Here is a 22,925-nt window from a genome sequence, read left to right as displayed (position 1 = left end):
CTAAAGATTATAGACCAAAGTATCATCTTATACATGGAAAAATACAGTAGTTTAAACAGTGTGAGAAAGGAAAACCCCAAAGTTTTTTCTTGGGCAGCAATATAGGTAAAAGCTTATATTTTGTACAGAATTGTATAAAAGCTTATATTTTGTACAGAATTCAGTGATGTTGGTAACACGTCTGGTCACACACTAGTCACACAACTTGCCCTTGGGTAATTATCTCCAGTTCACCTCTGCAACTTATGCAGTTTCACCTACTCCAGACAACTCTGCAAGCATCTTGAAAATTAGAAGCAAAGACATGCCAGACTAACCTTATCTCATTTTTTGATTGGGTAAAATTGATTGGGTAAAATGGTAGATAGTGGGAATGCTGTAGACATAACATATAATGACTTCAGCAAAACCTTTGATAAAGTGCCCCATGATATGCTGGTTGGCAAACTTAACTAGTGTGCTAAATGTAACAACTGTCAGATGGATACACAGTTGGTTACAGAATCATACTCAGAGAGTGCTTATCAATAGCTACTTCTCAAACTAGGAGACAGTAAAAAGTGGAGTCCTGCAATACTTAGTCCTGGGCCTGGTGCTCTTTTTATGATGAGAGGGTGTAGAGAATACTTATCAGATTTCTGGATGACTCAAAATTGGGTGGAATAGCTAATGCCTTGAAAAACAGGAACAAAATTCCAAAATCTCATGATAGTCTTGAGCACTGGGCTGAAAACAACAGAATTAAATTTAACAGGGATAAGTGCAGTTCTACACCAAGGGGGGGGGCACAGACACAGATACAAGATGGAGGATACTTCATTCAGTAATACTACAAGCAAGAATGAGATTGGAATTCTTATAGATCACAAGCTGAACATGAGCCAACAATGCAATGTTGCTGCAAAAAAGGCAAATGCTATTTTAGGATGCATTAACAGAAGTATAGTCTCAAAATCCTGTGAGGTACTAGTCCCCCTCTATTTAGCACTGTTTAGGCCTCATCTAGAGCACTGGTTCTTAACCTTGGGTTACTCAGGAGTTTTGGACTGCAACTCCCAGAAGCCTTCACCACCAGATGTCCTGACTGGGGTTTCTGGGAGTTGCAGTTCAAAAGCATCCGAGTAACAAAGGTTAAGAACCATTGATCTAGAGTACTGTGTCTAGTTCTGGATACTGCACTTTAAGAAGGACGCCAGCAAACTGGAACAAGTTGAGACCAACAAGCATGATTGGGGGGACTGGAAATTAAGGCCTGTGATCTCTCTCTCTCTCTCTCTCTCTCTCTCTCTCTCTCTCTCTCTCTATCTATCTATCTATCTATCTATCTATCTATCTATCTATCTATCTATCTATCGTCTGTCTAAGGAAAATGCTTTTGCTAATGCCAAACAGAAATAAAGTAAATGGGATTACAAAGATAAAGCACAAGTAGCAGGTGGGACAGACACAGACACACACACTGAGAGAGATAGAGAGTGATCAGGATTTTTCTTTCAGTATGTTTGATATTTTCAGATTGTGGATAAGTGAATCAGTGGATACTGATCCCACAGATAAGGGGATCCTACTGTCCTTGAAAGACATATGGAGGAGGGGCAGGATCTGTTCGCGACCATCTGAGTACAGGACACATAATAATGGGCTCAAGTCACATGAAGCCAGATTTCATCTGAATATCAGGAACAACTTATTAACTGTTAGAGCAGTATAAAAATGGAACCAATTACGGCAGGTAGTGATAAGAACTCCAACGCTGGAGGCATTCAAAAGAAAATTGGGTAATCATATGTTAGATCTGCTTTGGTTTGGATTCCTGCATTAAGTAGGGGGTTGGACTTAATGGCCTTAATAACTCCACTATTCTGATTCTAAAATGCTAGCAAGATTCTGGCGTTGTGCAAAACACACACGTTCCATTGCACACTACTTTTTTGGGGGGCGGGGGAACAAAAATATTTCCATGCCATTTTCCCACAAGGGCCCAAAATGTGGGAAATGCATTCAAGCTCTCATAATTTCACCCAATGCAGTGAAACCTTTTACATTTTTCTCACTTGGTTGAATGACATGAGTGAATGACTAATGTAAATTGCACTGAACGTAGTGAGACTAATGTGTGACTAACATAGTTAGACATCAACGCCATATGTCTAACAGTGCCATCCTAACTATGCAATGTTCCAGTAATTTAACAAATCCCCCTTGTAAATGCTGTGGCAGTAAATTTTCTTAGTTAATATTGTCTTTGGAGGAGTAAAGTGATTCCTTCTTTGCAGATAAGACATGACTAATCAAATTTATTCAAGATGTAAATATGCGTTTGTTTTCTTGATACTCAATTTCTACAGCATGATTGAGATCAGATGTTAAGTCCTCTAATGGCTGCAGTATTACTACAGCCTTCTTTATTTGTTAGAATTCCTGGTTGCAACAATATGGCTAGAGGGAGTGCCTAGATCCATCCTTCCGCTGTCAGTTGGCTCAAGGAATGATAGGAGAGTCTGGAGAGGTGTTTGTTCACATGGATGCAAGAAAGTAATGCTGGAAACCTAAGTTCTTCCTCACATGCACAGACTGTGTATAAGTAGGAATGTCTTTGTGAGATCCAAGGCGAGGCTATAGAAGCGCTCGCCGGAGTGTTGTCCTCCTTTAAGAGAGAGAAGGAGACTCAAACGGAATCAACGGCTACTCGCGTCGCGGTCAGACATCAGGGTATAGACACCTGTGATTTGGAACAGGGTGTGAGGAGACTGTCAGTGGCTACCCAGACAGGAATAGAAAGGGCGGGAACACAGGTGGGGGAGCGACCATTGGTAGAGGTGGGACATGGGGATATAAAAGGAGAGCGGGACAATATACCCGGAGGTTGGGTATTGATATGGGTGGAGGATCCCTGGACAGGGAAATGTGAGAAAGTGAGGGTGCCTAGAGAAGAGGCAGATTACAGACGACAAAGAGGTTTACCCCCCCCCCCAAACCATCCTATTGGGGAGAATCAGAAGCCAGAGAGTGGCGGAGAAGGTTGAGAGAGGAAAAGGAGGCGGTAGAGAGGGAAAGGAAAGCATGGCATCTGGAGGAGGCTCGCCGGAGGAGGTATTTACCGGAACCTGGGACCCCTATGCAAAGGGAGCCGACCCCTATCACCTGGAGAGGGGAGATGAGGAGACCTTACCCCTGATCGAGGTGGACATTGATGTTAAGGAACCGGGTGAGACTAACCCGTTTTCCAAAGGACCCTGGTATGATCCAAGTTACCATCCATTTTTCCAAGATGTATGGACACCCTCGTTAGACCCGGTGGCGACGAGAGAAAAGAACAATGACAAGATTAATGTTGACACTTCTTTATTTGATGTTCCAATAAATCCTAGTTCTGTTTTTCAAAAAACTGAGCATCCTGTGTTTGTGTCCGATAAGCCTGAGGTAACCATTGAACCCTCACAATCTTCTCTTCAGACTCTTCTGTCATCACTCGAACAAACTGACAGCAGCAGGGTGGGGCTCAATGTACTCCTCTAACCATCTGGATGAATTTCAATGATTGAATAGGGCTTATGAATCATATTTCAAAGCAGCTACACACAGAATGCAGACTTATGTATGTATGAGGAATTTATACATCTCTACCTATGTGTGCCACCACCCAAATGACAGTCACTTCAATCCTCTACACTAGGTTTGGGGTTGTCACTTAAACTTGTGAATAAAGTCACCTTCTGGATCTCCGACCTAGGCAAACAGCCAGTGTTCTTTTTTACCCTAATGATTTAACTCTGCTACAGTTCTAAGATCACAATTCCCTTTTTAAAAAATAGTAAGAATGTTTTGGTGAAACACAGCTTTCTGTACTGTGGCGATGCTATATAAACTGTGTATCATAGCACTAATCAGCTACATTATCTTAGATCTCCTATCTATACAATGATAACCAAGATAATAATTGGTCTTATGATTTGTACCTTTGCTAGTTAATCCTGCCATTTATAAAACAATAAGCAAACGTATTCTATTTTAAAAATTGCAAAAAATGCAAAGGAATAAAAATGTTCAGTGACCACATAAAAACAAAATACAGTGGTGCCTCACAAGACGAGCGCCCCATTTAACGACGAAATCGCATTATGATGAATTTTTTGCGATCACAAAACAATCGCTTTATGTTGGTTTCAATGGGGGAATTTCGCTTTGCAATGATCGGTTCCCTGCTTCGGGAACCAATTCTCGCAAAATGACGATTTTTGGCCAGCTGATTGGTGGTTTCAAAATGGCCACCGGGTTAAAAAAATGGCTCCCCGCTCTTTTCTGGGATGGATTCCTTGCTGCACGGGCAGCGAAAAAGGCCGCAATATGGAGGATCTTCGCTGGACGGTGAGTTTCAAGCGCATAGGAACGCATTAATTGGGTTTTAATGCGTTTCTATGGGCTTTTTTATTTCGCATTACGACGTTTTCGTTCTACAGCGATTTCGCTGGAATGAATTAACGTCGTAATGTGAGGCACCACTGTATAAGAAACTATGGCCAAAGTCCCACTGCTTAGCATAAGTCAAATCTCAACTTTTGATGCATTCTATCTTGCTAACAAAGTGTCCCTGCTGTGACCCTCGGGGTGGGGGGAGATGCATGCACACACACAAACAGCCAGGGTGTGAATGTGCCCTCACTGAATCACAGCACAGAGTTTGTCTGCTAGGGAAAAAACTGTGACCAAGAGTCACAATTTGGCTTACAGTAAACAACAAAATTTGGGCAATGTTTAAACTGTCGGGTTCTTCAGTATATAATCACAAGCCTTTACTTTTTTTGTAATTTTACATACTTTCTGTTCCTTATTAAGAGACAGATACTTCCTTTGACAAAAGTTCTAACACGTCTATGCTATTACTCAGCCTTTCCACAGGCAACCCTCATTCTAACTCCCAAACTCTGACAGCACTAATAGCACTAACCAACCCACAGCTCTACTAACTCTCACACATGCACCCTTAAATTCAACACAGCCACAAACCATACAGACCAATCAGCTCACAGTTCCATTAATGTTTTTCCTCATTTCTCAACTTCCATAACTATCACTCCTGATACATATCCCACTTACAATTTTCAATCTCACCCTCTCACTTACAGTACAGGATGATACAGTACAAACATATAAACACACAAGCTATCTCTATCTGTTATTCCCTGGAAAATGTGCACAGTATTACAGCCCTAGTGAGTCTTAGTGACATTTAGATAAAAACCTGAAGGGCCAAAATTGAATTTAATGTAGATATTAGCATATAACTTCTTCCTTAAAAAGTTAACTGCAAAGTTTTCTAATTTTTATAATTTTTTTTTCTTTTGGCTGCTAAAATTGACTCTCAGCCTTTTTTGCCTTCTTCTCAAGTCTGACATCTGAGATTATTCACAACCCACTGTGTGTTCCACCTTTTCTTTATGAAATTTCCACAGTGTTTTACAAACTACTGTATACCTAAATTGCTTACCAAGCCAAATGAAGCCATGGAATTTAAAAGGCACTGCTTTTAAAATAAACATGGCAGTTTAGGAAACAGAATGAAGACTGCCATATCCAACTGAAATTACAAGCAATGTTTTAGGGAAGAGCATAAAATTAACCAAGTTACTTTGCAATAAAGTGCTGTCCAGCTTGGTTGGTCAAACCAGTGTGAAGAAACTGGGCCTTATATTGATTTTTGGACATGCAAAGTGTAAAGTGTTCCTGGGGGGGAAACATCCTACTGGCAAATTTAAACACCAAGTTTGGCAAGGCTGGAAACTGAATTTCTACAAGGTAAATCCCATAGCAGAGGAGAAGTGAACAGCAGCCCATTCCTTGCCTGAACAATTGCTCTCTTTTAGATGAAATTCACTGTGATTCATGATTTTATACTTCAATGGCAGAGTCAGAGGTCATTTTTCTTCCTTCAAGAGGAGGCAGACAGGAAAAGTAAGGACTAGAGGCTTTACTATTTATGGCTGTTGGAATACTTTACATTGTTTTATAGCAGAGGCTGCTATGAATCACCGTTTTGGACTATTCTCAGTGAGAAAAAGTTAATATCCAGTCCCAAAGAAGTTTTAAAAGGCTGTTTTAGGCTGTATTTGGAAGACATTAATACACTTCTGTATATTCTTTTCTCATTTTAGTGGCTAATTATTCCTTTTTTATTAAAACACAGATTTTTGTAAAATACATTTAATATAAGCAAACAGTTAAATTAGTAACATTTATACCTTTGATGGTAGATATTATGCTCTTTACAATGTTCCTTACTACCACCATTACCTACTTATATAGTAGTACTATTCAAATAGGGAGTTCTTTGTATCTCTATCAGGATCTCTACACTTCTACAGCTAGCCTTATACTACATCTGATTCATATAGCTTTGTGCGCCTTATATTGTTTTCTGTCTCTGATTGGGAGAAGAACCTGTTGCATTTAAAGCACTGATTTCCTTCATCATTTTTCAGAACTCTTGTCCAGTTTCCTACACTACATTTTATATCATTTATGAGTTCCATTAATTCAGGACAGTACTCAGGTCCTACAGAAATTGCCAGAAAGGATAAAGTTTACACTGCAGGGCATACCTGGCATGTGGTCATATTACAGTATGAGCAGCTTCCACCACTGGACTTCTGCTGGCAAGAATAGAATTCAGCAGAAGGCGAGTAATCTCGCCTTCTCGTTACAGTTCTCTGTGCACCCCAAAACCTGATCTGTATGCTGGAAGTCCCAAGGCAGTTCTGGGCATGTCCAAAAGCTGCAGGAGGGAAAGGAGGAAAGGGAGTTCCTCAAAGCAGGGGCCAGAGTACCAGCACCCCACTTGATTTAGGCATCTATTTGTTGTAGGACCTCCTTGTTATTCTATATCTTCAGATTCTGTTATGTTTCTGTGTTGAAATGGCTGCTTTCATGAGAATAGAAATGTTTTCCACATTCTCTTAATCTAAATTTATTGATGAATTTTGGAGTTCCATGTTGCTTGAGCTTGTCTTCAAAGGAAGTTGTATTTTAGAGGAATCCTTCTGGATTTCTACATTCCGCAATACAAAGGACTGTACATGCACATTTTCATATAACATTCAAATTATACATATCAATAAAACACCACCAAAAGCAATATTGGTGTAAACACACATATGGTCCCATCAAGAATAAAATTATCAGTACAGTCAGTAAAATATAGAAACCATAAAGGGATTGAAAGCTGAGGCAAAACTAAGTATGGTCTGATTTTGGTATTCAGTTTATAAATTCTTCCACTTAAACCCAAATTAAATACAAGTACAACAAAGAGAATTGTGAACTCAACAATAATAGAAAAAAGTAATTTAGCAAAATCTAAGATGGTTTAGCATGTTGGGCACATGGTTGTGGAACCAGAGGTTGGGAGTTCAATCTCCCACTGTGTCTAGGGAGAAAAAGCCAGCCTGTGTTGCCTTGAGCAACTACAGTGGTGCCTCGCTTGATGACGATAATCCGTTCCAGCAAAATTGCTGTACAACAAAATCGTCGTTAAGCGAAAGTTAAAAAACTCATTAGAATGCATTAAAAACCAGTTAATGCATTCTAACGGGCACAATACCTCATCGTCCAGCGAAGATCCTCCATAGGCCGGCCATTTTTCCAGTGCCTATTAAGCGAGGAATCCATCCTAAACACAGCAGGGAGCCATTTTGCACAGCGGACAGCCATTTTGAAACCCAATGATCAGCTGTTTTTAGATCGTCATAATGCAAAGAATCGGTTCCCGAAGCAGGGAACCGATCGTCGTGAAGCGAAAATCGCCCTTTGAAACATCGTTTTCCAATCGCAAAAGCAATCGCAAAAACCCCATCGTAAAGCGGATTTGTTACGGGGCGGGGTAATTGTCAAGCGGGGCACCACTGTACACAGATCTAGATCATCGCCAAGAGAAAGGAATGGTAAACCACTTCTGAGTACTCTATATCTAGAAAACACTGGAAAGGAACATTGTAAAGTGGAATGGACATGACAGCACATAATTACTATATTGTTCTTAAGGATCGACCATTCATCCTGCTAGGCTTGGTCTTGGCGATTTACTTCACATTCTGTTGGCTTGTTTTTTCTAGAGTTAAGAATCAATGGTTCAATTCTTTCTGTTTTTCATTCCGTGATCAAAACAGAGAAATCAAGTGTTGTAGTGTTATAGCAGCTGACTTTAGTCCAATGCATTTCATGATGTGCTTGACATACAGACAAGTACAGTGTTTGGTAGGCTTCATTCAAAAGATGGCTTCTAAGCTGTCTGTAATAGCAGTGTTTCATTAGACAACAAACTACTCTCATCTGGCAATTATACAAGCCAATTATATACTGCCACTTTGCTACCTGTTTACCAGTAATGTTCCACTCACAACAGTAAAGCCAAATGAGCACCTATGTTTTTGCAGAACATATCTAATTAAGGATAAGTAAGTCACATTCATTCAAGTGTACAAGGAACAACTAGTACCTCAGCAGTAGTGAGGAAAATGTCTTCACTTATATGTCTCATTCCGCATGACACAACGCCAAGGGCAACTCCTGGAAACACATAGGCATTGTTACCCTGTCCAGGGAAAAATGTACGTCCATCTGGAAGAGTAACTTTATCAAAAGGGCTTCCACTTGCAAAAATGCCACGCCCCTAAAACAGATAGAAATAATTTTGAAAATGTCAGCGCATGCATCTATATCTACAAAGCAATACTTTTAATCATAACATACAGGAATCCATACACTAAGCAAAATAAGACTTCTGATATTCTTAACATGTACTGTTGAATTAATCTCTATGTGTTCTCAGGGTTAAGGCAAGTCATTTTATGTCCTGTAGTCCCACTTTCATAACTTTAGCCCAATGCTTGATTGCACATTTTATGGTATACCCAATAGCAAAATGGTACAGTATCATGCTCATTTCATGTGACTTCCAGTCTCTTATTTTTCATTTTGGGAAGACTGGAATCATACCTTCAGAACTAGCTTCAGCCACACACAGAAATATGAATACATAAAACTGAACTGAGACCAAGATCTGTGACCGAGTCTTCTAAAATCTTTGCAGACAGATTTTGAAAAGGACAAAAGTTGCAGACAAATGTTTAGTAACTACATAAAACAAGAATATCAGAGATTTTGCTATCATGCATGTGATACCTCCTGACATTCCCTCTTCTATAAATGTATTAAAATTATTGTCATATATTGTTATCTGAGCACCCTAGTTTGTAGTGATATCACTGTAGATCTCTGATCCTGCTTAAAGCCACAATGTGCATCTGTCAGGATTTCTAAAAATGGCACTAAAAACCCCAAACAAACACACCACAACTCATATGTTCAGGTCTTACACCAAACAAATAGCTGATCCCTTAAGTGTGGAAGCCCCTGTGCTAGAGCATAAGCTTTACCACATTTACTCATCACTTCTAAAAATGGTTTTATAACTCAGCCTTGTGTCTGGAGAAGCAGCTATAAAGTTGCAGCCTTCATGACTGAATTAGATTTATAAACAGAAAGTTTATAACCTTATTTAGGGAGTTACAAATATATAATGTAACACAAACACAGTCTAATTATTCAAAAGAATATGGTTTAGCTTGGTGTCATGTAGAATTATAACAGCTTGCCTTATACATTTTTGATGGTGTGTTAGGTATTTCAGTATATCTAATTCCAGCCAACAGATGAAACGGAACACTATAACCATGCTTTTAAAATATTAGCATTCCTATTTCATTCTGGCATTGCATTCTGATGTAGACTTTGTAATAGGCAAACAGGACATGCTACATTTTTAGTTCTATTTATAATTTATAAGGCTGAAACAGCAGAGAAATTTCAAGGGGTAAACCTGTAAGCCAACAGTGAATGTAATCTATCTTGAATTCATATGCAGCAGTATTTAATATTTTTATTATATATAATTGGATTCCTATTGCTTGCTCCAAGCTGGTGAACCAATTTAAATAACTTAGATGGTTAATTTATTAATTCCCCCCATATGCATACCTATGGATTATGCATGTGGTTATAGTGTACACATCAAAAATGGAAAACTTTATTAGGAAAGCAAATACTGTACTTATTACACTTCTCCCTTCAACAACACTGGAGGTAGGAGTGTTAGGCCCCTGTAGTTCAAAATCCATGTATAACTCTTAACGCCCCTGACATCTCTTCTAATTCTCTTCTATTTTATTATAATTGTTATTGAATGATTATGTATATTCTTGTGTTTTATTGTTTTATTTTGTATTGGAAGCCGCCTAGAGTGGAACAACTAGTACCGCCTAGAGTGGAACAATAGGTGGGGTATAAATCAAATAAATAAATAAATTAAACAAATTAAAAAATTTAAGTACAAAGCATAAACAGTTGATTCTCTCTCTCTCTCTCTCTCTCTCTCTCTCAATCATACACACACACACACACACACACCACCACCACCACCACCACCACCAGCAGACTGGGGCTGCCACACTGCTAACAACAGGGCCTAGGTAAGCCTGAGACCCACTTTTCTCAGGCCACTTCCTGGTGACAAGCAACAGTACAGGATGGATGGATGGATGGATGGATGGATGGATGGATGGATGGATGGATGGATGGATGGACGGATGGACGGACGGACGGACGGACGGACGGACTGACTGACTGACTGACTGACTGACTGACTGACTGGGGGGCATGCATAACCAAAAAGATGCTGCTCAGGTGCATGCAATTCAAGGGAGAAGTGTATTGTTTAAAATACGATTTATATTTGTTTACTGATATAGACCAAAATCCTATTGGCATATTACACACATACAAGAAGAATCGTGTTTTTTGCTAAATGACAAGGTTGGCCATGGCAGTTTGCATCATTCCTCTTCTGTATGCATAAAAATTCAACAGGATTTTGGCCATAGTGCTCAGTTTAGCAATTACAACTGCAGCCAGGCCCCATTCTGACTCATACAAATAGTTTGCTAAAAGCTGACATGTAGTCTACTGTGTATTTAAACAATGCTGTCTTGCCATAAAATAAATTACCCCATCCAATTCTCTCCAACTCATACATCCTGCTATTGGTTCAAACAAAATTAAATCATATAAGTTAACTATACCTCTCAAATCATTGTCTGTTTCTCACTTGTACCACACACTGATTATTACTATCTAATTGCCTGTATTCTGCATCCCTGTTGCTCCTGGTACCCTTCCACTGGTTCACCCTTCCTCTGAATTGGCCCACCTCAACATAAGGATTTATAAATGTCCTTTGTAAAAATCTAAATAAACAATTTGATTATCGTAAATGACTGCTCAGATAACTCATCCTGTACCAGTATAACCAAGTATGTATAAACTAACTTTCTTTCCTTACCTCAGTTAGATGGTAGCAGTCCTCAGCTGAGCATTCTGCTTTACTAGTGGGATTACTGAGGGCAAAAATAATTGGCCGCTTGTTGAACGAAGCCATATCTGTGATAATTTTTTTTGTAAATGCGCCACCAATGGCAGCAACACCTGAGTAAGAGAAAATTAATTGGTTATTTTTCTTTCTGGTCCATATTTAATATAAATGCATTACCATTGAGAGAATAATAGAACAGTGTAACACTGACTTGTTATAAAGATAGTAAGGTACACTGGAGCAAAGCTACAAGATTACAGGTGACACAGAGATACAGTACTACCTAAAAGTAGCTCAGCTGACACTTGCCACTAAATGGTATCACTATATGTGTTTCCCATTGATGCTACTAATGAAGAGTGGAGAGAAATTTTAAAAAATGATGTTGTTGCTGTAACTGTGGAAGTAATCTATAAACAGGCCTAGCATTCTTGACAGCAACCCCATTTTGGCTTTAACTTTCAATTCAGCTGTGATAATATAACACATGAAGTGTCATAGATTTTAGGAAATAACTCCACATTGCCGATATGCTTGACTAAATGTCATACTTCTTCTAATCAAAGGCAGATTTCGTAAAATGACAGGAACCACATTCTGACCTTCTCTCAACACTTTCATTAACATGTTTCATATCACACAGTAATGATATACACCCACTTAGAAGTATGGAAGCAATCACAGTGAACAGTCAGAAAACAGTGCACACTGCTCTTTGTGTTGCAAAGGAAGTAAGTCTACTGGGACATTCTTCATACACAACATTTAGAAGATTTACTTTGGAACTTTGATGGTTAAGAATAGTAGCTGTTGTCATCTCTAATACTGTAAAGAAATCTCCAATCGTCTAAAAGCCCAGTCATTTGATCTCCTTTGCCAGGGTAAAGTGCTTAGAACTGAAATACCAATAACCACACCAGTTCAGGTTCACAAAAACTTAATACAGCCTTGCAGTAACACTGTGTCAGTGTTTCAGCCAGTACCATTGTACCTGTGATGTTAAAGATGAATTTAGATGTTTTTGTTTTACATTTATATAAATACATTTACAGAAAGAGATGAATTTATTTGAAATAGATGAAGGCCTGCCCCAGATGTTTCATTGTTCAATACATATTGGCCTTCATCTCCATTGCAATCTTCCTGTGACTTCCACTTTCATCTGAGACAATAATAATTCAATATTAAAGTTTTCAGAATACTAGTCACAGAAAAATGGTACAACATACCAGAATTTACCCTGCTTATTTGCACTAATATGGATGGAAAATGCACCACTGTGTAACTCCCTTCAAATGAAGAGGATGCAAGAGATGTTTTTTGGAACCATGCCTACAGTGAGAAATTTCAGGATCTGAAATGGTCATAATTCGGACATAAATTAAAGGTATATTCAGCAGTTGTTTGTGTTCTAAACAAGTCTAGATGCAGCCAAATTACTGCTCGCTTCAACACATAATCTTTTAAAATTTATTTCTGGGGCTTTTGCTCTGATATTTCAAAAATGTAAAGACAAAAACTAGCTTCTAACATATTTAACAGCTAATTGGTCTTAACAAAATTTACTATCTCATTTGGTCAAAGTTTTTACCATTTGTATGAAGTTTTCTTTTTCTGTAATATTTAATGGTAAGGATGACAATCACATCCAACTTCCAAAATGAATCAGCAAATATAATTTCACTTGTATTTGATGGCTACTTTCACCATCTTTACAAAATAATTACTTCTGTTCTTGGGTCCAACAATAACAAGTCTTCTTCCTGAGCACTGTCTAGCAAGACACCATATATGGCATTTGCTGAGACTCAAGTTTAATGAAAACCTTGGGAAAATATCACAGAACATAGTCATCCCAGCTATGCAAAGAGAGGTTTTAAACCATTTATCATCCAAACAGAAATTTAAAAAAAATCAAACTCAATCAGTCTCTCTTGCTTACATAGCATATTTCTCCTATGTTCTGTACACTGCAGCGCAGTCACAACAGATGTATATCTACATTATTTATTGTACGTTCTGTCAATGGTACAGAGTACGAGAGGATAGTTACAGAGTTACTAGCTGTATTATGTTTTGAGTAAAAATGTGAGAGGACAGAGCTAACTCCATCACTAAAAATATACCTATATGTTTCACAAGTATGGATTACTCCACATCATGTCACATGTTACAGAAATAGGAAAGTTACTTTTTTTGAGTTATTTAGCCACCACTAAAGAAAGTGATTCAAAAATTTCTACAACTGAAGCTTCATGTGGTATAGCGAGAAAAAACAGGGATTTTTAGTATAAACCTGAACATAACTTTCTGAGAACTCTGCTCAGAGAAGAGTTGGACATGATGGCCTTATAGGCCCCTTCCAACTTTACTATTTTATGAAGATTAACAACCTATATTTTTTAGTTCACACATATCTAGTGCATGTGTGTACACACACACACACACACACACACACACACACACACACACACACACACAAACGAGATTATAAATCGAACGAAATGGCAAAGATTGGATGGATGGATAACACAAATGCGTGTAGATGTTACCTATAAGAGCTGTTGGTCTTATTTTGTTCACAATCTCTTCTAGATTTTTCATTTCATCATGCTGATGGGCAAACCGCTCTTTCTCTGGTGTTAGTGAAGCACGCCCCTAAGTTTAAAAAAATAAAGGTTATTGATTTAAAATGTAGCTTTGCATTTATTGCCATGTTATCTGTATGAATGAAAGGATTCATTTTTACTTCAAAAACATCTGTACAACTTTTCTCATTTTAGGAAAGTCAATCAACTTGTCCATATTTGCTACATACCAAACATATGAGAGCTATGATTTTTTGAAACCTGCTTTGTCCATTTACATCCTGCCCAGACAGGGGAATTTGAGATGGTCTGGTTCATGCTGCTTATCTTCAGTGCAATTTATTTTAGCTCTCTCTTGAGTGATCCTCCATTCACACTGGAGCTGTTTATTCTTCTGTGAGAAGGCTTCACACATGTGTTTGGACCACCAGTATACTGAACAGCAAAGTTCATATGGTTTACTCACAAGCAAGAAGGCAGTAGCAACAGTAACCGAGGACAGTGGGGGCACAAGGGGAAAACACTGGGATGAATGGTATGGAGATGGTAGACAAATAATCACCTCTTCCCCCACTTTTCTCCTCAGCTGGGGCTCTACTGGGTTTGCCCTGCCTTGTGGGGGGCAGAGCCCATGCAGTCAATTAGCCCTCTTTCCCACCTTTTCCTGCAGACATTGTTCACTGGGCTATGGTGACTCCCCCCTCCCTTATTAAATAAAGTAAGTGGCTCATACTAAACCATACCAACAGTGATTCAATCAGTGATCTATATATCCACTTAGAAAGGCCGTTAGAGAAAGGTTTCATTAAGCATTTCTCTCACCTTTTAGAAAGACAATCAGATCTTCTGACATGCCCATGCTTCTATGAATTTTTCATAATTTTGATACTGAATGCTTTCCAAAGTTTATTTGATTAAAATCCATTATATTCCACAAAACTTTTAATCTTCTAAGCTGCCTTGAAATGTGATCTAGTGAAGTGGGCTGTGTAGCGAGCAGCCCTGTCCTCACCTGTCCATCACAGTAGAAGAGTGGAGTAGAAGCCAATGAGAGGACGGAAGGCGGAGCCAAGGGGGGAGGGGGCTGAATATAAAGGCTGGTGTATGGAGTATGAGGAGAGAGAGACTGTGAGTGAGAGAAACTGTGAAACTTAAAAGTGAACTTAGAGTGCATTACAGATCTGTAAGAACTCTGAATGGAACAGAGTGTTAATAGAAGTTTAAAGTTAAAGTAGAACTGATTCAAATACAAGTGATTAGCAACCTGTGATTTGCCTATTGAATATTAAACATATGTTTAACTTCCCTGGTATAATAAATCATTTAAGTTTTAAAAGTACACATGTCTCTTTGATTAAATGGTATTGAAGCAGCAATACCTGGTGGCAGCGAAGAAAGAAGAAGAGCAAGAACCTCATGAAGACCTGAGGGAATAGGGGCTTCAGAGGGGATCACCACAGGCTGTAGTCCACAAAAGTTTATGTAACATTAAATTTACTAGTTTTTAAGATGCCACAAAACTCTTTTGTTGTTCTAATACATGTAAATATTTCATTGGCTGTTTTAAATGAAAAGAAGACATTGTGGTACCTTGAAGATTAATTGCTATATTTTAATGTAAGCTTTCATGGAACATGTCTGCTTTGTCAGAAATAAGTGTCAGAACAAAAATACTATATAGTAAAACATTCATACAAGGCTCTAAAGGGACAGTGATGTCTGGTGGCACTTCACACCTAGAAATGATTTATTTATTATTAAAATATTTTTACCCTGTCTTTCTCCTTAAAAGAACCCAAAGTGGCTTTGTTGTTGTTTAGTCGCTAAGTCATGTCCGACTCTTCATGACCTCATGGACCAGAGCATGTGAGGCCCTCCTGCTTCCACTGCCTCCTGAAGTTTGGTCAAATTCATGTAGATAGCTTCAATGACACTGTCCAACCATCTCATCCTCTGTTGTCCCCTTCTCCTCTTGCCTTCACACTTTCTCAACATCAGGGGCTTTTCCAGGGAGTCTTCTCTTCTCATGAGATGGCCAAAGTATTGGAGCCTCAGCTTCAGAATCTGCCCTTCCAGTGAGCACTAAGAGTTGATCTCCTTCAGAATGGATAGGTTTGATCTCCTTGCAGTCCAGGGGACTCTCAAGAGTCTCCTCCAGCACCTTAATTCAAAAGCATCAATTCTTTGGCGGTCAGCCCTCTTTATGGTCCAGCTCTCACTTCCATACATCGCTACTGGAAAAACCATACCTTTGACTATGCAGACCTTTGTCGGCAAGGTGAGGTCTCTGCTTTTTAAGATGCTGTCTAGCTTTGTCATCACTTTCCTCCCAAGAAGCAGGTGTCTTTTAATTTCGTGGTTGCTGTCCAGTAATTATGGAGCCCAAGAAAGTCAAATCTGTCACTGCCTCCATATCTTCCCCTTCTATTTGCCAGGAGGAGATGGGACCAGTGGCCATGATTTTAGTTTTTTCGACATTGAGCTTCATTTTGGGCGCTCTCCTCTTTCACTCTCATTAAGAGGTTCTTTAATTCCTCCTCACTTTCCGCCATCAGAGTGGTATCATCTGCATATCGGAAGTTGTTGATATTTCTTCCGGCAATCTTAATTCCGACTTGGGATTCATCCAGTCCAGCCTTTTGCATGATGTATTCTGCATATAAGATAAATAAGCAGGGAGACAATATACAACCTTGTCGTACTCCTTTCCCAAATTTGAACCAATCAGTCGTTCCATATCCAGTTCTAACTGTTGCTTCCTGTCCCACATATAGATTTTTCAGGAGGTAGATAAGGTGGTCAGGCACTCCCATTTCTTTAAGGACTTGCCATAATGTGCTGTGGTCCACATAGTCAAAGGCTTTTGTGTAATCAATGAAGCAGAAGTAGGTCTTTTTCTGGAACTCTCTAGCTTTCTCCATAATCCAGCACATGTTAGCAATTTGGCCTCTAGTTCTTCTGCCCCTTCAAAATCCAGCTAGTACTTCTGGGAGTTGTCGGTCCACATACTGCTGAAGCCTACACCTTGTAGGATTTTGAGCATAACCTTGCTAGCATGTGAAATGCGTGCAACTGTACGGTAATTGGAGCATTCTTTGGCACGGCCCCTCTTTGGGATTGGGATGTAGACTGATCTTTTCCAATCCTCTGGCCACTGCTGAGTTTTCCAAACTTCCTGGCATATTGAGTGTAGAACCTTAACAGTGTCATCTTTAAGATTTTATATAGTTCAACTGGAATGCCTTCACCTCCACTGGGCTTGTTGTTAGCCAAGCTTTCTAAGGCCCGCTTGACTTCACTCTCCAGGATGTCTATCTCCAGGTCAGCAACCACACTATCTGGGTTGTTTGGGACATCCAGATCTTTCTGGTATAATTCCTCTGTGTATTCTTGCCACCTCCTCTTGATGTCTTCTGTTTCTGCAAGGTTCCTACCATTTTTGTCCTTTATCACGTCCATCTTTGAACAAAATGTTCCTTTCAGATTTCCAGTTTTCTTGAACAGATCTCTGGTTCTTCCCCTTTCTATTCTTTTCCTCTATTTCTTTGCACTGTTCATTTAAGAAGGCCCTCCTGTCTCTCCTTGCTATTGTAGTCGCAAAGGCTTTCATGGCTGGGATCTAATGGTTGTTGTGGTGTTTTCGGGCTCCTTGCTATTCCTTTGAAGTCTGCATTCAATTTTCTGTAACTTTCCCTATCTCCCTTGCATTTTGTCTCCCTTCTCTTCTCTGCTATTTGTAAGGCCGCATTAGACAGCCACTTTGCTTTCTTGCATTTCCTTGTCTTTGGGATGGTTTTTGTTGCTGCCTCTTGTACAATGTTACAAGCCTTCAGCCTGTAACATTTGTCCACCAAATTGAGTTCCTTAAACCTGTTCTTCATTTCCACTGTGTATTAAGAAGGGATTTGGTTTAGATTATACCTGACTGGCCCAGTGGTTTTTCCTACTTTCTTCAGTTTAAGCTTGAATTTTGCTATAAGAAGCTGATGATCAGAGCCACAATCAGCTCCAGGTCTTGTTTTTGCTGACTGTACAGTGCTTCTCCATCTTTGCCTGCAGAGAATGTAATCAGTCTGATTTTGGTATTGCCCATCTGGTGATGTCCATGTGTAGAGTCGCCTCTTGTGTTGTTGGAAAAGAGCGTTTGTGATGACCAGCTTGTTTTCTTGACAAAACTCTATTAGCAGAGTTATTAGTCTTTGCCCTGCTTCGTTTTGAACTCCAAAGCCAAACTTACTTGTTGTTCCTTTTATCTTTTGACTCCCTACTTTAGCATTCCAGTCCCCTATAATGAATTACAAGAACATCTTTCTTTGGTGTCAGTTCTGGAAGGTGTTGTAAGTCTTCATAGAATTGGTCAATTTCAGCCAATCAGTGGTTGGTGCATAAACTTGGATTACTGTGATGTTGAAAGGTCTGCCTTGGATTTGTATCAACATCATTCTATCATTTTTGAGACTGTATCCCATTACAGCTTTTCCCACTCTTTTGTTGACTATGAAGGCTACTCCATTCCTTCTATGGGATTCTTGCCCACAATAGTAGATATGATAATCATCTGAGCTAAATTCGCCCATTCCTGTCCATTTTAGTTCACTGATGCCCAGGATGTCAATGTTTATTCTTGCCATCTTCTGTTTGACCACATCCAGCTTCCCAAGGTTCATAGATCTTACATTCCAGGTTCCTATGCAGTATTTTCCTTTGCAGCATCAGACTTTCCTTTCAGTTCCAGGTGTGTCCACAGCTGAGCGTCCTTTCGGCTTTGGCCCAACCACTTCTTTAGCTCTGGAGCTACTTGTACTTATCCTCTGCTCTTCCTCAGTAGCATGTTGGATGCCTTCCGACCTGAGGGGCTCATCTTTCAGCATCATATCTTTTAGCCTTTTGTTTCTGTCCATGGGGTTTTCTTGGCAAAGAAACTGGAGTGGCTTGCCAGTCCCTGTTCCAGGTGGATCGCATTTAGTCAGAACTCTCAACTATGACCTGTCCGTCTTGGGTGTCCCTGCAAGGCATAGCCCATAACTTCTCTGAATTACTCAAGCCCCTTCACCACGACAAGGCAGCAATCTGTGAAGGGGTAAGGTGAAGGGGGAAGGTGGCTTACAGCATTAAAAAGACAATATTTGAAAGCTAAAAACAGTAAGTATACAAATACTGTATTTAAAAAGAATTAAACAAGTGTTATGTTAAAAATGTTAAATAAAATGAATGCTAACAAAATATTTAAAAGCAACAGAGCACAACAATCCATTTTAAACCACTGTTTGGTATTCAGTTCTTTTGAATTCTGGCTCTGTAAGCAGTAACAATGATTAATGGAAACAACAGAAGGTATCTCCATTTCTCTGCATTAGAAACTACTGAGAAAGAAATGAAATCAAGTATTCTTGTATTCCATTGCCTGGTAAGTTCAGGGCAGGTTGACACTTTGCTCCTGGACTAATTAACACACAAAGTGAAGGACAAGAAAGGTTCTTCCACCACCCTGGGAATTAAACACACAGGAGACCCATATATTTCTTTCAGAATGACTTAATACAGAGAACAGTGTGGAACTCTGTGTAAGGCATGTAATAGCTTCTGTAAATAAGAGGACTGAAAAAGTACAGCCATATAAGGTGTAGTGACTGAAATTTACCGACTAAGAAAGAAGCTTCACTATTATGAATTGAGTGAAGTATCTTCCTATTCTACCATCTTATAGCACACTCGTTGGACTTCATTATATCAAAAAGAAAGAATATTCCACCTCCCTGTTTGCTACATGTTCTCAGAAAACAAATCTCATCTATTCTTTCCCCAGCTAAGTTGCTTCTTTGCATTTTCCCTCAAATACTGGGAGCCATCCAAGTTCCTTTGGGATGACCAAGGAAGACTCTCTGACTCACATGCACCACCTCAGGCCTGAAAACTGTGGGAACGTGGGATCTGCTTTCAACAGTGGCTGCAGCTGTGTGGGAGGACAGAACTGGCATTTTGGCACAAGTTATCCCTTTCCTTGTAGAACACAGATAACCCCAAACAACACTGTAAAAAATGTTTATTGAGCCTCCAGAGGTTTTGGCCCTTCATATTAATCACAGCACATGCTTATTTCAGTGAGCGCTCACTTTAGAATGCTGAAAGGGAGAACCAAGCAGAAAATGACGTAAGTGCCACCATTGTTCAAACTGAGGAAGTAACAAAATGTTCAAGAAATATGTAAAGTTTTATCTTATTTGAGCATCTTTATTCTGACGTTTTGTGAAAAGGGTATGTGCGTGTGAATAGTCTTCATTTCCCCTACTGTTTGGCACAGGTATATAAATATGTATCCCACATATGTGGAGATACCTACCTGCATGATGCAATTCAAATTTAAAGTAATTCTAACATGATTGTGTATTTAAAGTTAAACAATCCATTATGAACACATGCATACATAAAGATTCCTGTGTATGTGCTGTGATGGTGCAAATTACCTCACTACAAATTGTTCTCTCCCTCCCCAAGTTAGTAACCACAAGTCTTGATATTTATATAATGGAAGGCAATATATTATCAACAGCAGTAAATGGTTCCAGGGAGAACACAAGATGTTCTGTAGGTCTGTCACATGGCTAGCAATAAATATATTCCTGTATGCTATAGAATGTGGGCTTCTCTTGACTCACCCTTGATTCATGCAGGGAGGATCATTTATCTTCTCTCTTCCCTCTTTAAAGACTGCATTACTGGAATGCAAATGTATTTCTATAGATTTTAAAGATCTTCCCAAGATTGCTACTACAGAACTAAGCTGATGTACTTGTACCTGGTTTATTTTGTGGCCAGAACAGGAATGGAGATCCAATCTGGACTAAAGTATTTTAAGTTCTTGGCAAGTTTATGAAGACCAATTTCAATATACTGCAAAGTGATCAGACAAAAATCACTCTAGTTTTTAAACCCTCTAAGCCTGTATTATTGGGAATGTTAATCTAACGAAACAGATAAAACATCTGTGGAACACAAAAACTTGTTATCACCATCTATGCTTATATTATTTATTTGTTTCAACAGAAAATATTTTAACCGAAACACTGCTAAAAGAATCCAAACTATGTATTGCATATATGTTCCATCTGTAAGCTTCTTTAGAACCCTAGAATATAATTTCTCTGACTCGGAAGATTTTTTATATGTGACTAGAGCATCCAATACCACCTCTAAATTTGGGCATTAGAGACATATAAATGAGAAGAACAACAATTTATCTTCCCATATTTCCTGCACCTAAAAATTACTTTGTCAGATTGTTTAGGAAGGATATGGACCAGCCCAGTTAATATTAATAATTTCCCAAATGTAAGGGGCAGAACACAATAAGACAATTACCCATATCTCTGGCTGAGATGACAACATTCATACTGCATGTAATCAATTAGCCACAGATTGTAATGATCACATGAAATGCATTCATATAATCTCAACCACCATGTGAAGCAACCAAACTAAATCTGCAGGTAAGAGTTCCTTTAGATTGAACATCATAAAGTGTCCTACAGCTTTGATAGTACTAAACACAGCTCTCTCTACTGCTTGCGCTACCCCTGTCCAAAACACCAAGGTGACTCCCACACATAGGTGATAGCAACATTACTGACAACAACAGAGAAAAGGAATAATGTTTGACTATATGCAGGAAGCATGAGAATATAACAGGAAATCTAATTTTTCTTTTATTAAATTCTAGCATGAACATTTTGAGTTCAGACAACCCAAAGAAGATGAATTAGGAACTACATTATTCATTGGAGGATCTAATTTTAAGTATCTCAAATTTACGGTAACAAAGAAATTACAATTTTAAGGATATCCAGCTGTATTTGGCACTTTATACACAGTTTTGTCTCAGCTCTGGCATGTGGAAGAAATGAGGTAAGAATGACTGATTAAGTCTCTTAGCAGCCTTGAATTTCTAACCACTGCTGATATCATAGTAAACCACAACATGTGGGATACAGTCTTTATTCTATTGCTATGCTACAGAGTTATTTGAGGCAACACAGCTGACATTTTTGTAGAAGTCTGGGATACAGAAATTAAAATAACAGAAGGAAATCACTTTTGCTAGCAATATTTACTTTCTCGGTTTATAGGTATCTTTATGTTCACAGTAAACAGAAGGTGATAAAAATCTAAGGTTAAGAAAACAGTGCTTAACATATTCACACACTGTAACCATTTTTTATGCAAGATACAGCAGGAACTTCAACATTCCCACTTTTAACCTTCATGTGAGTTAATGTACTTCTAAAATCCCAGTATCACCCAAAGCAGTAGAAGTAAATTTTCTGTGCAACCCATAAGAAATCATCGGGATAGTTTATTTCAGACAAAACAAATTCCAATGTGAAGATTACTGGATCATGTATGAAAAAGAGACAATGGGCAGACAAAGTACATGTAGATTGCAGCAAAATTGCTTCACTCAATTTTGTTTAAAAAAATACGTAGAATACTTTACCTGCATATTAGTATTAGGAAAATACCTGTATTTACCTTTACAATCAGTCCTTTTGAATCAACCATCCATATCTTTTTGAGGGCTTCCTCTTTAGTTATTCCTTTCTTTTCCATGGCCATAACAATTAGATTGGCTATCCCTAAAGCTGCCTGAATAAGAGAAGAAAGAACAGATAAATAATTAATTCATAAATTAGAGAAACACAACTCAGATGATATAGATTTTTTAAACAAATGTTTCTCCTACAAAACAGTTACTTCTCTAACGCAATCCCCACACTTGCTGCTGGTAAGCAGAGCAATACCTAAGGTGGCCAAGAAAGTTACCACCAGAAACCAGGTGTTTTCAGATGTGTCCCCCTTCTTACAGAACAAACTCGCAGTAAAGTTTTCCAGGTTCCTACCCTCCCAGTTTTTAAGAAGCT

General features: G+C 38.8%; 1 protein-coding gene across 4 annotated transcripts in view; it reads right to left on the bottom strand.

Moving 5' to 3' along the window:
* Positions 1-22,925, bottom strand: part of ME1 (malic enzyme 1) — a 159,843-nt gene that overhangs the window by 9,277 nt on the left and 127,641 nt on the right. For all 4 annotated transcript variants that reach the window (XM_072999154.2, XM_078380506.1, XM_078380510.1 and 1 more), the window contains exons 9-12: positions 22,537-22,650; positions 13,975-14,080; positions 11,393-11,535; positions 8,492-8,665 (exon numbers count right to left, since the gene is read on the bottom strand). In XM_072999154.2, the coding sequence (XP_072855255.2) occupies positions 8,492-8,665; positions 11,393-11,535; positions 13,975-14,080; positions 22,537-22,650 (537 nt within the window). The remainder of the gene's footprint in view (positions 1-8,491; positions 8,666-11,392; positions 11,536-13,974; positions 14,081-22,536; positions 22,651-22,925) is intronic.

Source organism: Pogona vitticeps, chromosome 1 (genome assembly GCF_051106095.1).
Source record: "Pogona vitticeps strain Pit_001003342236 chromosome 1, PviZW2.1, whole genome shotgun sequence".
Lineage (NCBI taxonomy): Eukaryota > Metazoa > Chordata > Lepidosauria > Squamata > Agamidae > Pogona > Pogona vitticeps.
The sequence above is the reverse complement of the archived record's forward strand: the minus strand, read 5'-3'. Positions and strand labels throughout refer to the sequence as shown.